This window comes from Leucoraja erinacea, chromosome 5 (assembly GCF_028641065.1).
Source record: "Leucoraja erinacea ecotype New England chromosome 5, Leri_hhj_1, whole genome shotgun sequence".
NCBI lineage: Eukaryota > Metazoa > Chordata > Chondrichthyes > Rajiformes > Rajidae > Leucoraja > Leucoraja erinaceus.
The window spans coordinates 85,290,259-85,305,102 of NC_073381.1; the positions used below are offsets into that span (position 1 = coordinate 85,290,259).

The 14,844-nt window shown below is 53.5% G+C and overlaps 1 protein-coding gene across 1 annotated transcript in view; it reads right to left on the reverse strand.

The window, feature by feature from the left end:
* Positions 1-2,319: 2,319 nt before the first annotated feature.
* Positions 2,320-14,844, reverse strand: part of LOC129697512 (calpain-1 catalytic subunit-like) — a 30,207-nt gene continuing 17,682 nt past the window's right edge. Inside the window, 9 exon segments of the mRNA XM_055636146.1 lie at positions 2,320-2,545; positions 3,366-3,421; positions 4,732-4,848; positions 6,534-6,612; positions 8,339-8,407; positions 9,905-9,942; positions 9,945-9,965; positions 11,089-11,146; positions 12,666-12,758. Coding sequence (XP_055492121.1) covers positions 2,519-2,545; positions 3,366-3,421; positions 4,732-4,848; positions 6,534-6,612; positions 8,339-8,407; positions 9,905-9,942; positions 9,945-9,965; positions 11,089-11,146; positions 12,666-12,758 — 558 coding nt within the window. The 3' untranslated portion in view covers positions 2,320-2,518.

The following is a 14,844-nucleotide window of genomic DNA, read 5'->3' on the forward strand; positions in this document are numbered from 1 at the left end:
AGGGAGGTTGCACGGCAGCCGGATCACGACCCATGACCCATGCTGTAGCTACGCTACGCCAACTGGAGTACACGCGATGAACTGCAGGTAAGGACTGACCATTGTTTCCAGCGTAGCGGGCCCATTAAAACCCGCCAAAATGGTCAATTTTTGCGCTGTAAATAATTATGGAAATTGGAATTTGGGAAATTGGGAAACAGTGAAGCGAAATGAAGGTAAAGAGAACCGAGAGCTGAAGGGACAACAACGGCCAAGGTAAAGAGAACCGAGAGCTGAAGGGACAACAACGGCCAAAGTGCTTGGCGAACATTGGCCGTTTGCTCAGAAGTGATAAATCTGGCTGTAAAATGTTTTAATCGGCCATGGTTTTCAAGTGGGTTTTTACATACAAAAAGAAAACGTCTCTGAAGCAAAATTTACAGCCAGATTTAACACTTCTGAGACTTTTTAGATACCAAAGGAATCAAGAAAAAACACAAATAATGCCTTACTGTTGATGAAATGCAATGAGCAAATGCGATAATTCCCAATATTTCCAATTTCAATATCTGCACAGCCAATGTTCGCCAAGCACTTTAGCTGCTGTTATCCCTTCAGCTCTCGCTTCTCTTTACCTTCATTTCGCTTCACTGTTGGAATTCTGAAGTTGGGTACATGTCTCTCACACTTACCCCGATTTCCACAATTTTTTACAGCACAAAGATTCACTATTTTGGCGTTTTTTAACAGGTAGGAAAGTAGGCGTTTCGTGTATTAACAACATGTACCGGAAGCTGCGATGTCCTCCAGATGGATTGAGTGGCTCCGTGGGTCAAGCCCTATGACCCAGTGACCTTACGTGCAATCCCTCTATAGCCAAGACCCTCTAGTCCTGGCAACAAAATCGTCTCTGCACTCTTTCCAACTTAATAGCATCTTTCCGATAGCAGGGTAAGCTGAACACAATACTCCAAATGTAGTTTCACCAATATCTTGTATAACTACAACATAACATCTCAACTTCGATACCCAATACAATGACTGATGCAAAATACTTCTTCACCACTCCATCTACCTGCGACATCACTTTCATGTTCCTGGATCCTTCTGCTCTACAACACTCCTCAGGGTTCTGCCATGGCTCGACTTCCCAAAATTGAGGTTGGGTTTATTATTGTCACAGGTACCGAGGTACAATGAAACACTTTGTTTTGCATGCAATCCAATCAGATTAGACAATACTATACATAAATACAATCAAGTGAAACTCAAGTACAATCGGTAGAGCAAAGGGGAAGATACAGAGTGCAGAATATTGTTCTTGGCATTGTAGTGCATCAGTTCCAGAGACAAAGTCCAATGTCCACAATGGGGTAGAGGTGAATCGGACAGTACCCTAGCTTATGGAAGGACCGTTCAGAAGCCTGATAAACGATGAGAAGAAGTTGTTCCCGAGTCGGATGGCGTGTGCTTTCAAGCTTCTGTACCTTCAGCTGGGCGGAAGCAGGGGGAAGATGAATGACCGAGGTGGGACAAGTCTTTGATTATGTTAGCTGCTTTCTCTAGGCATTGTGAAATGTAGATGGAGTCGATGGTGTGCAATCTGATCTGTGCAACATCTCGCACTTATCTGCATTAAACCCCATTAATTATTCCTCAACCCACTTGCCCATCTGATCAAGATCCTGCTGTAATATTTGACAACCATTCACTTTAGTGTCATCTGCAAACTTAATCGCGCCTAGTTCATTCTCATCCAAATCATTGATGCAAACGCAAATTGATAAACACGACATAATACACAGCCACATGGTTTAATCTTTTTTTTTATCAAAAAGAGATGAAATTCAGATTATTTCATAGGTCAAAGGTGAGTGAGTAATATAAAAGTTAGATTTATTCTTTCACCGTGTGAAATCAAAAGTGTCATTGCAAACTGGGTTGTGGGACGGGGCTGGCCAGTGTCTCAGGGGAGGGGTCACTGCGAGTGGGGGGTCACTGCTGGAGGGGTCGGTCGGGGAGGGGTCACCAGGGGAGGGGCCACGGGGGAGGGGGCACTAGGGCAGTGGTCACGAGGGGAGGGGTCACCAGGAGAGGGTCATGGGGCACTGGGGCACTGGTCACCAGGGGGGGGGGTCACCAGGAGAGGTTCATGGGGCACTGGTCACCAGGGGAGGGGTCACCAGGAGAGTTTTCATGGGGCACTGGTCACCAGGGGAGGGGTCACCAGGAGAGGTTCATGGGGCACTGGTCACCAGGGGAGGGGTCACCAGGAGAGGTTCATGGGGCACTGGGCACCAGGGGAGGGGTCACCAGGAGAGGGTCATGGGGCACTGGGGCAGTGGGGCAGTGGTCACCGGGAAGGGGCCACGGGGGAGGGGGCACTTGGTTAGTGGTCACCAGGAGAGGAGTCACCGGGGGTGGGGGTCACCGGGAGGGCAGAGGAATCGCGCACGACCCCATGCTCTGATCTGGCCGATCGCTTCCCATGAACGGCGTCTCCGTGCCCGACTCTGACATGACACAGCTCCTCCAATCGTCAGAAGTAGGTGGTGAGGAGCATCCACTGCAGGGAGAGGACACACGGGGTTACTGAAGTGGACACTGGAGGGGAAACTGGGGGACGGGTTACGGCAGACACTAGCGGGGACTGGGGGACAAGATAGGGCTGGACAACAGCGGGGACTGGGGGACAAGATAGGGCCAGACACCAGCGGGGACAAAATAGGGCCAGACACCAGGGGGGGGGGGGGGGGGGGGGGGGGGGGGGGAGGAGGGAACCCTCACCCCCACTCTGAGTTGAGGGTCCTGGACCCACCACGGTCATCCACTTCCTGCCCTGGGCTTCAGGAACCCGGAGCAGGAGTGCCCACCGACCACTGCCCTCAGGAACCTTCACACTCGCCACCACCCTGGCCCTCCACCCCCAACTCCATCCCTGAACATAGACACCCTCCTCCTACCAGCTCCACAGGGATCTGGGCCAGGGGTCTGGGATTCAGTGAGATTTGGAATCCAGAGGGATCTAGGATTCAGTGAGATTTGGAATCCAGAGGGATCTAGGATCCTGGGATTCACAGGGGATCCAGGGGTATTTAGTTCTATAGGGATCTGGGATCCAGGGGATCTGATGATCTTTGAACCAGAGGGATGTGGGATCCAGAGCGGTCTGGGGTCCAGGAAGATCTAGGATCCAGAGGTATGTGGGATCCATGGACATCTGGCTCGAGGGATCTGGGATCCAGGGAATCTGAGGATCTTGGATCCAGAAGGATGTGGGATCAAGAGGGATTTGGGGTCCAGGGGGATCTATGATCCAGAGGGATGTGGGATTGACAGCCTGCTTTGGAGCGGAGGGGGTGGAGAGGTCCAAGATTCACCCTCACCTCTGCTGCATTTAGATGGAGTCCGGCCCTGCCTCGACTTAACTGGGTGAACATCTCTGCAAAAAGCAAACACAGTGATTATGTTCTCCAGAAATCAAAACCGGGTAAAATCAGCAAGTGAAATAAACTCGGAGGATGTTGGGGATACTCATCAGGTTACAGAACCGTACAGTGCAGAAACAGGCCCTTCGGCCCACCTTATCCATGCCCTTACTGGGCTAGTCCCTTCTGCCTGCATTTGACCCATATCCCTCTGAACCCTTCCTATCCGTCCAAATGTCTTTCAAAAGTCATAATTGTATCTGCTTCTTCAGCTTCCTCTGGCAGCTTGTTCCAGATACAGACTATCCTCTGAGTGAAAAGTTGCCCCCGAGGTCCCTATTAAATCTCTCCACTCTCACCTTAAGACTGTGCCTTCTAGTCTTTGAAACCTCCACTAAGACTGTGAGTGTTCACTTTATCCACGCCCCTTATGATATTGTACACCTCAATAAGATTACCCCTCAGCCTCCCTCGCTCCAAAGAAAAATGTCCAGCCCATCCAAACCCTCCCTACAACTCAAGCCCACAAGCTCAGGTAACTTCCTGGTGAATCGCTACTGCATCCTTTCCAACATAATGGTCAGGCAGCGGGGAATGGGACAATGTGGTTGGTGAGGTTTAATCTTCATTATTAGATTTAATTGGAGGGTATCAACCATGAGACAGACGTTGCATAAATGGATCATTTTCTCTGGAATGCCTGCGGTTGTGGGGAAAACTGATAGAGGTACGTAATATTATGAGAGGCATAGATTGGGGAGTCAGTCAGAACCTTTTCCCCAGTGTGGAAATGTCTTTACACATAGGGTGGTGGTGACTGGAACACGCTGCCAGGGATGGTGGAGGATGCAGATACGATAGTGACGTTTAAGAAGCATTTAGATAAACACATGGATTTGCAAGGAATGGAAGGATATGGATCACGTGCAGGCAGAGGAGATTAGTGTGCAGGAAGGGACTGCAGATGCTGGTTTACACCGAAGATAGACACAAAATCCCGAAGTAACTCAGCAGGTCAGATACCATCTCTGGAGAGAAGGAATGGGTCAGATTTCACTCTGGACTCTCAGTCTGAAGAAGGGTCTCAATGTGAAACGTCACCTATTCCTTCCCTCCTGAGATGCTGCCTGACCCGCTGAGTAACTCCAGCATTTTGTGTCTATCTTCAGAGGAGATTAGTTTAACTTAGCATCGTTGGACACGGACTTGGTGGGCCGTAGGGCGTGATTCTGTGCTGTACAGGTCTGTGTCTGTGGACCGGCAGAGGGCGAAGGGCTGAGCGGTCTGGCCAGGTCCCCGTCTCATGATGCAGGCTGATACTCACTGGTAGCGGACTCCATGCGGAGGAAGCAGAGGATGAAGCTGTCCAGGCTCACCATCCCCCTCACGTCACCGTACCTCAGGGACAACAGCTTCTGGGCTTCACCACCAACCGGGTAACCTGGGGAGGGAGAGGGGGAGATAGAGAGGGGGGGAGATAGAGAGTGGGGGAGATAGAGAGGGGTGAGGAGAGAAGGGGTGAGGAGAGGGGGGGAGGAGGAGGGGGTGGGGGGGGGAGAGGGGGGGGGGGGGGGAGAGAAAGGGGAGGGGGAGTAGTAAAGGGGGAGAGAGGGAAAGAAAGGGAGAGGAGAGGGAAAGAGCACTGCATTAGTGAGTCCCACCATAAAGTCAAACAACACAGAAACAGGCCCTTCAGCCCACCTAGTCCACGCTGACCAACATGCCCCATCTACACTACTCCCACCTGCCCATGTCTGGCCTATATACCTGGACCTTTCCTGTCCATGTACCTGTCCAAATGTCTTTTAAATATTGCTATAGTACCTGCCTTAATTCCCTAAGGTAATTCATTCCATATACCCACCGCCCTCTGAGGCCAATGGTTGTCCCCCGGCTTCCTATTAAATCTTTCCTCTCTCACCTTAAACCCATGTCCTCTGGTTCTTGATTTCCCTGCCCTGGGTAAAAGACCCTCTCTATTCCCGTCATGATCTTATACACCTCTGTAAGATCACCCTCAGCCTCCTGCTCTCTAAGGAATAAACTCCCAACCTGCCCAACCTCTCCCGTTTGCTCAGGCCCTCAAATCCTGGCAACATCCTCGTAAATCCCTCAATTGGTGCAGTAACAATAAATGTAAACTTGAACTTGAACTAAATCTTCTCTGCACCCTTTCCAGCAAGGCGATGTCAACAAAGAATCACCCAAGTTCATAGCTCACTAGGTGGAAGCACAAGTAGATAGGGTGGTAAAGGAGGCGTATGTTATGCTTGCTTTCATTGCTAGGGATATTGAATATAAGTGTCAGGGAGTCATGATGCAGCTCTATAGGACTTTGGTTATGTAACATTTGTGTGGAGATTTGGGAGAGGGTGCAGCGGAGGTTTATTCTGAGGGTTTCAGTAACAGGGAGAGGTTGGCTAAACTTGAATTGGAATTTCTCTGGAATCCCAGAGGTTGAGGGGAGACTTGATAGAAATATAAAATTATGAGAGGCATAGATAAGGTAGACAATCAGAACGTTTCCACCGGATGGAAATGTCAAAGACCAGAGGGCGTAGCTATTAGGTGAGAGGGGCAAAGTTTAAAGGAGATGTGTGGGGCAGATGGGGGCTTGGAACACATTGCCAGGGGTGGTGGTGGGGGCAGATACGATAGTGACATTTAAGAGGCTTTTGGAACGGCACAATGAAGTGCAGGGAATGGAGGGATATAGATCATGTGCAGCAGAGGAGATTAATTTAAATTAGTATCATGTTTGGCACAGACATTGTGGGCTGAAGGGCCTGTTCCTGTGTTGAACTATGCTGTTCTACGTAACTGTTTCTCTGCGATTCCACCCCCACCACCACCCTCACCTCCCCAAAGGGTTTTTAACCTGGAATAAAGCAAATTGTTCATCTCAAACTCACAGAGGCACAGCAGTAGAGTCGCTGCCACACAGTACTAGAGACGGTTTGCGGGGATCACTGGTCACCACGGACTTGGTGGGCCGAAGGGCCTGTTTCCCTGCTGCATCTCTAAAGTCTAAAACCCCTGCCCAGCTGAAAGAAGACCGCCTCAACAACCCCCCCCTGACCGGAGACTGTTGGAGCCCCCCACCCCAGGGCACAAGACCCCACTCACCCACGTCACGGAGGCAGGCGAGGAGGTCAGTCACATCCAGCAGGCCCAAGCCATCCACATCTCTCTTCTGGAAGAGCTCCTGAAACGCAGCGGAGAGGCAGGGCCCAGCCCCATTACACTCACACAGTAGGGAGGGTGGGAGGAGTTGCGAATTGTGAAACCAGAGGAAGCAATGTGAGTGGAAGGGAGGGGAAGGAGAGAAGCTTTTATCCAACCCCCCCACCACCTTCCTTCCTACAATCAGTATCCAGATGGGCCCTGACCGAAAACGTCACTTATCCAAGAAATTGCAGGTGCCTGAATCGAGCAAAACACAAAGTTCTGGAGGAACTCAGCGGGTCAGGAAGCATCTGTGGAGGGAAATTGACCCAGATCAGTCTGAAGAGGTGTCCCAACCCAAAACATCGTCTGTCCATTCCCTCCGCAATTGCTGGCTGTGTTACTCCAGCACTTTGTGTCTTCTTTTGTAAACTAGTATCTGCAGTTCATAAGTTGTTGCAGCAGAATTAGGCCTTTTGGCCCATCAAGTCTACTCTGCCATTCAATCATGGCTGGTCTATCGTTCCCTCTCAACCCCATTCTCCTTCCTTCTCCCCATAATCCAATACCCCTACTAATCAAGAATCTATTCATCTCTGTCTTAAAAATACCCAAATGAGTTGTCTCCACAGCCTTTGGTGGCAATGAATTCCCCAGATTCAGCAGCCTTTGACTAAGATTCCTCCGCATCTCCTTTCTAAAGGCGAGTCTGTTAATTCTGGGGCTGCGCCCTCTAGTCCTAGACTCTCCCACTAGTGGAAACACCCTCTCCACACCAACTCTATCCAGGCTTTACATTATTTGGGAATCTTCAATGAGGTCCCTCCCCCCTCATCCTTCTAAACTCCAGCGAGTACAGATCCAGCGCCTTCAGACGTTCATCGTATGTTAACCCACTCATCCCTATTTGTCCAGTTCCTTGTCCTTGTTTCTACCGGAAAACAGCATTGTTTTGCATGCTCCAAACCGATCAGATATCCTGTACATAAATACAATCAAGCCAAACTCAAGTCCAATAGGTAGAGCAAAGGGGAAGATAGAGTGCAGAATAGAGATCAGCATTGTAGCGCACCAGTTCCAGAGATTCTCCCGCGACCAGCACACAAATAGTTGCCACATGTCCCACCTTGAAGCCACGTGTTTAACTGCAACTTCCTGTGACATTTCACCGAGTTTAAGAAATGCTGCAAATCTCCAAGTTGGAATGTTAAAGATCCACATTCAGCATTTAAAAAAATCTTCAATTTTAACCATTAGCAAACTGATCAACTCTCTGAATATCAACACGTGGACCCCTTTCTAGCCTCAGCTGTGAAAAACGTTTTTGGGGATATGAGGAAATGGCAGTGAAATCAGGGGTAAGGGATTGACCAAGATTCGCCACCTGTGGGATCTCCCATACTTTAGAATTTAGAGATGACTTTAGGCTTTAGAGATACAGCATGGAAACAGGCCCTACGCCCACTGAATCCATGCCGACCAGTGATCACCCCGTACACTAGCACTATCTTACACTTTAGGGGCAATTTAGAGGCCATTTCACCTACAAACCTGTAGGTCTTTGGAGTGTGGGAGAAAACCGGAGCACCCGGAGAAACCACAAGGGAGAACGTGCAAACTCCATGCAGCCAGCACCCGGAATCAGGATCAAACCCAGATCTCTGACACTGTGAGATAGCGGTCCTACCCGTTGCCCCACTGCGCCGTGTTCTTCCCCACTGGGAATCACGCCCCCAGTCTCCTCCCGGTCCCGGCAACATCCCTACCTTCAGTGACTCCAGCTTCTTCCAGAGGCGCCTGAATTCACGTTTGTTGAGTCTCGCTGCACCGTCGAACTGTGGCTGCAGGTTAAGCCTCAACACATGGACCATGTAGTCCCCGTCTCGGTGAGGTCCCCTCCACCCCCCCGCCCCCGTACTCTCTGCCCAGGGTCTTGCGTCTTTGATGTAAACCAGCATCTGCAGTTCCTTCCTGCACGCTAATCTCCTCTGCCTGCACGTGATCCATATCCTTCCATTCCTTGCAAATCCATGTGTCCATCTAATGCCTCTTAAACGTCACTATCGTATCTGCATCCTCCACCATCCCTGGCAGCGTGTTCCAGCCCCACCACCCTATGTGTAAAAAAAAACCTGCTCTGCACATCTCCTTTAAACTGTGCCCCGTCACTTTAAAGTTATGCCCTCCAGTGTTGGACATTTCAAGGTGAAAAGGTTCTGACTGTCTTCCCAGTCAATGCCTCATATAATTGTATATACTTCTATCAGGTCTCCCCTCAATCTCCCCCGCTCCAGAGAAAACAATCCAAGTCAGCCCAACCTCTCCCTGTAGCTGAAATGCTCAAATCCAGGCATCGTTCTGGTAAACCTCCTCTGCACCCTCTCCACATCCTTCCTGGAACGGGATGAACGGAGGGGCCCGGATCAGTGTGGCGCATGTGTGGTCCACGCCAAGGGAGACCCCCCCCCCCCCCCCCCCCCCCCAACCCATCCCCCCCTATGTCCCCATTCCTCCCGACCCAACCCCTTCTGACCCATCCCCTTCTGTCCCGTTCCCCCCTGACCCAACCCCCCTCTGTCCAGTTCCCCCCGTCTCATCCTTCCCCCAGTCCCATTTTCCCCCCCCCCCCCCCCCCCCCCGTTCACAAGTGATAGGAGCAGAATAGTCTACTCCGCCATTCATTCATGGCTGATGCATCTCTCCCTCCTAACCCCATTCTCCTGCCTTCTCTCCGTAACCCCTGACACACATACAAATCAAGAATCTATCTATCTCTGCCTTAAAAATATCAATTGACTTGGCCTTCACAGCCTTCTGAGCCAATAAATTCCGCAGATTCACCACCCTCTAAGGAAAGAAATTCATCCTCAGCCTTTAATTCTGAGGCTGTGCCCTCTGGTCCTAGACTCTCCCACCAGTGGAAACATCCTCTACACATCCAGAACACACTCTATCCAGGCTTTTCACTATTCGGTAAGCTTCAATGAGTTGCCCCTCCCCTCGTTCTTCTATACTCCAGCGAGTACAGACCCAGTACTATCAAACGCTCATCATATGTTCACCCACTCATGCCTGGGATCATTCTCATAAACCTCCTCTGCACCCTCTCCAGAACCAGCACATCCTTCCTCAGATATTGGGCCAACAATTGCTGTGTTTCCTATCTCCGTCCATACATCAACCTGCCCCCCCCCCCCACCCCCCGTTTCCCACCACCCCATCTCCTCGGGTCCCAACCCCATCCTCCACTCCCGTAGCCCCCTTCCCTTCGGGGTCCTGCTCCCGTGGCCAACCCGACCCCCACCCACCATCACCCAGCAGTCAAAGGATACAGACAGATGCATCAGCAAGGAGCGGCAGTGATCCAGGAGACACCATCTGGAGTCTGGTCACCTGTGGCCGGAGAGACAGCAGATCAGAGCCCCGGGGGGAGGGGGTTGGCCGTACAGTGACGGGGGGGGGGGGGGGGGTACAGTGACGGGGGGGTACAGTGACGGGGGGGTACAGTGACGGGGGGGGGTACAGTGACGGGGGGGGGGGGGGTACAGTGAGTGACGGGGGGAGGGCGGGGGTACAGTGACGGGGGGGGGGTACAGTGACGGGGGGGTACAGTGACAGTGACGGGGGGGGGTTCAGTGACGGGGGGTTCAGTGACGGGGGGTTCAGTGACGGGGGGTTCAGTGACGGGGGGGTTCAGTGACGGGGGGGGTACAGTGACAGGGGGGGGTTCAGTGACGGGGGGTACAGTGACGGGGGGTACAGTGACGGGGGGTACAGTGACGGGGGGTACAGTGACGGGGGAGTACAGTGACGGGGGAGTACAGTGACGGGGGGGGTACAGTGACGGGGGGTACAGTGACGGGGGGGGGTTCAGTGACGGGGGGGGGTACAGTGACGGGGGGGTACAGTGACGGGGGGTACAGTGACGGGGGGTACAGTGACGGGGGGGGGTACAGTGACGGGGGGTACAGTGACGGGGGGGCGGGGTACAGTGACGGGGGGGGGTACAGTGACGGGGGGTACAGTGACAGTGGGGGGGGTACAGTGACGGGGGGTACAGTGACGGGGGGTACAGTGGGGGGGTTCAGTGACGGGGGTACAGTGACGGGGGGGGGGTACAGTGACGGGGGGGTACAGTGACGGGGGGGTACAGTGACGGGGGGGGGGTACAGTGACGGGGGTTCAGTGACGGGGGGGGGGTACAGTGAGGGGGGGGGGGGGGGGGGGTACAGTGACGGGGGGGGGGGGGGTACAGTGGGGGGGGGTACAGTGACGGGGGGGTACAGTGACGGGGGGGGGGGGTACAGTGACGGGGGGTACAGTGACGGGGGGGGGGGGTACAGTGACGGGGGGTACAGTGACGGGGGTTCAGTGACGGGGGGGTTCAGTGACGGGGGGTTCAGTGACGGGGGGTTCAGTGACGGGGGGGTTCAGTGACGGGGGGTTCAAAGTGACGGGGGTTCAGTGACGGGGGGGTTCAGTACAGTGTCAGGTACAGATTCCCTCCGTCGCTCACCGCACAGGAAGACTTCGTTCATAACTCTCTGTAACCCAGCAGCATACAGTTCCGCACTCTGAGGGTCAAGGTAAACGACACACGTAAATAACACTGAATCACATGCTTATCCCGGGACTGGGAGGGGAGGAGGGGTACAGCGTGTCACAACCTCTCCCTTCCCCTGGGACCAAGTGCCAAGTGAGGTGGACAGAGTGCATTCCTCTGCCCACCTCACCCACATACCCTGTGTCGGCGGCGGGGATGTGGGTGAGGTGGGTAGAGGAATGCCCTCTGTGCTGCTGTTCTGTAGCCCCCACGAATGCCACATCTGGAAGGGAAGCAGATGTTTGTTCAGATTTTGCCAGGTGATGGTCAGTGGGAAGCGGAGGGGGGGGGGGTAGAGGGAGGGGGAGGGGTAGAGGGGAGGGGGGGTAGGGGGGGGGGTTTAGAGGGGAGGGGGAGGGGGGGGGTAGAGGGAGGGGGGGGGGGGTAGAGGGAGGGGGGAGGGGTAGAAGATTGTAGAGGGAGGGGGGGGGTAGAGGGGGGGGGGGGTAGAGGAGGGAGGGGGAGGGGTAGAGGGAGGGGGGAGGGGTAGAGGGAGGGGGGGGTAGAGGGAGGGGGAGGGGTAGAGGGAGGGGGGGGTAGAGGGAGGGGGAGGGGTAGAGGGGGGGGGTAGTAGAGGGAGGGGGAGGGGGTTAGAGGGAGGGGGGGTAGAGGGAGGGGGAGGGGGTAGAGGGAGAGGGGGGGGGGGGTAGAGGGAGGGGGGGGAAGAGGGAGGGGGAGGGGGTAGAGAGGGAGGGGGAGGGGTAGAGGGAGGGGGGGGGGGAGAGGAGGGGGGGTAGAGTAGAGGGAGGGGGGGTAGGGGGAGGGGGGTAGGGGGAGGGGTAGAGGGAGGGGAGGGGTAGAGGGGGAAGGGTAGAGGGGAGGGGGGGTAGAGGGGGGGGGGTAGAGGGGGGGGGGGGGGTAGAGGGAGGGGGGGGCAGAGGGAGGGGGAGGGGGGGTAGAGGGGAGGGGGTGGATAGGGGAGGGGTAGAGGGCTGGGGGGTGGGTAGGGGGAGGGGGGGGGGAGGATGGACCAGCCACATTGAAGCAAAAGCCAATAAGCCACACCACCACCTCTACTTCTCGAGTAGACTGAGGAAATTCAGCCCGTCTCCAGTGACTCTCACAAACTTCTAGAGGCACCGCAGAAAGCAGACTGTCAGGTTGCATCACAGCTTGGTTTAGGAACAGCTCTGCCCAAGACCACTGCAGAGTTGTGGATGTAGCTCAGTCCATCACACGGGCTATCACTCCCCACCATCGACTCCATCTACACTCCCCTCCCCTTCCTCCAACCCGATCTCTCCATCCCGTCCCCCCCAAACCACCTGTTCTCCCAGCCCCCTCTTGCCACCTCCCCCTTCCCACCTTTCACATCAACCTCCCCTCCCCCTGATCCTCCCCCTCCTCCGACCCATGATCGCCACAGCCATCCCCCCAAATTCTCACCCCGGACCCATCCCCATCACCCACCCCCTCCCCTCCCTCCTCCACCAAACACTGAGGCCCACCTACCCAATGACTCCCGTTGTGCTGGGGAGAGGGCGTCCTACCTGCACGTCGGTGGGAGACATGGGGTTGGGGGTGAGGGGTCTCCTCTCTTCATGCTGGCTGTGCTGAGGGGGCAGCCACCTGGGCTCTGGAAGCTGCACAGAGCCAAGGAGGAGGGGGTGAGCGCGAGGAGATCCTCCAAACACCACCCCCCTCCCTCAGAATACCCCATCCCACTCCGGATTTCCAACATTCCCACTTTAGAAATCAGACCCTGACCAAATCTCCTCTCCCTCCTCCCTCCCCCTACATTCCTTTCACTGGCTTCACAATTCGCAGCTGTTCAATCCTTCCAGCTTCCCCTTCCCCACAATCAGTCTGAAGATAGATCCCGAGCCAAAATGTTAGGGGGGGCACAGTGGCGCAGCGGTAGAGTTGCTGCCTCGCAACGCCACAGACAGACACTCCAAAGACATACAGGTTTGGTAGATTAATTGGCTTCAGTAAATTGTAAATTGTCCTACAGTGAGGTTGTCATGCCGAGGATACGGGATGAACCAAGGTGTGATGGAGAGAAAGGGTGGAAATCGTGGAGTGCAGAAGACCCAGGTGGCTGTGACGAATGAAAACAGGTACGCCCTCTTAGGAGATGTTGTTTCCAGTCCGAGCGGCGGACACGTCGATGGCTCCAATCCTAGAGATGGGACTCGACCGGCGAGACCGACATCAGGCAGAGCCCTAGTGGTGGGTGACTTCATTGTCCGATGAGCGGACAGGAGATTCTGTGGCGGCAGACGAGATGCGAGGATGGTCTGTTGCCTCCCTGGTGCCAGGGTTCAGGATGTCACAAGCCGAATTCAGAACATCCTCGAGAGAGAAGGTGAACAGCTGGCAGTAGTTGTGCACGTGGGCACAAACGACATCGGGAAGAAGAAGGAGGTTCTCCAACATGAGTTCAGAGAGTTGGGAATAAGACTGAGAGGCCGGACTTCTAGGGTGGTTATCTCTGGATTGCTTCCAGTACCTTGTGCTAGTGAGGACAGGAACAGGGAGATAGGGGATCTGAATGTGTGGCTGAGGGGCTGGAGCAGGGAGCAAGGATTTAGATTTACAGACCACTGGGATCTCTTCTGGGGTAGGGGTGGCCTGTACAAAAGGGACGGGTTACACCTTAATTTGAGGGGGACCGACATTCTGGCAGGCAGGTTTGCAGGATTGACAAATTGGGAATATAAAGATGGAGTTGAAGGGGAAGTGACTACAGGAAAAATTACAAAATATTCTCGAATTAATGGGAGGAAAAGCTCGAGAAGGGACAACAGAGTTAGGTCAGGGCCAATTGCGAGCAGTGCGAGGGGGGAAGTGAATACGGAGGTCATAAAGTGGGCGAGCTTGAGGCTCAGTTAGAAACTGGCAAGTATGGTGGGAATTAGAGACATGGCTGCAAGAGGGCCAGGGCTGGGAACTGAATATTCAAGGGTATACGTCCTATCGAAAAACGGACAGGTGGGCAGAGGGGGTGGAGTTGCTCTGTTGGTGAGGAATTAAATTCAGTCCCTTGCAAGGGGTGACATTGAAACAGGAGATGTGGAGTCAGTATGGATAGAACTAAGGAATTGTATGGGTAAAAAGACCCTAATTAGGCTAATCTACAGGCCCCCAAACAGTAGCCTGGACATAGGGCGCAAGTTGAATCAGGAGATAAAATTGGCATGTAGTAAAGGTAATGCTGTGGTTGTTATGGGAGATTTCAACATGCAGGTAGACTGGGAAAATCAGGTTGGTACTGGACCCCAAGAAAGGGACTTTGAATTGTGCCTTCGTGATGGATTCTTAGAGCAGCTTGTATTGGAGCTTACCAGGGAGAAGGCAATTCTGGATTTAGTGTTATGTAATGAACCGGATTTGATAAAGGACTTCGAGGTTAATGAGCCATTAGGAGGTAGTGACCATAACATGGTCAGGTTTAATCTACAATTGGAGAGGGAAACGGTTAGATCGGAGGTGTCAGTGTTGCAGTTGAATAAAGGGGGCTATGGGGCCATGAGGGAGGAGCTGGCCAAAGTTGACTGGAAAGATACACTAGCAGGGATGACAGTGGAACAAAAATGACAGGTATTTCTAGGAATAATACAGAAGGTGCAGGATCAGTTTATTCCTAGGAGGAAGAAAGATTCCAAGGGGAGTAAGGGGCGACCATGGCTGACAAGGGACATTAGGGTCAGTATAAAAATTAAAGCA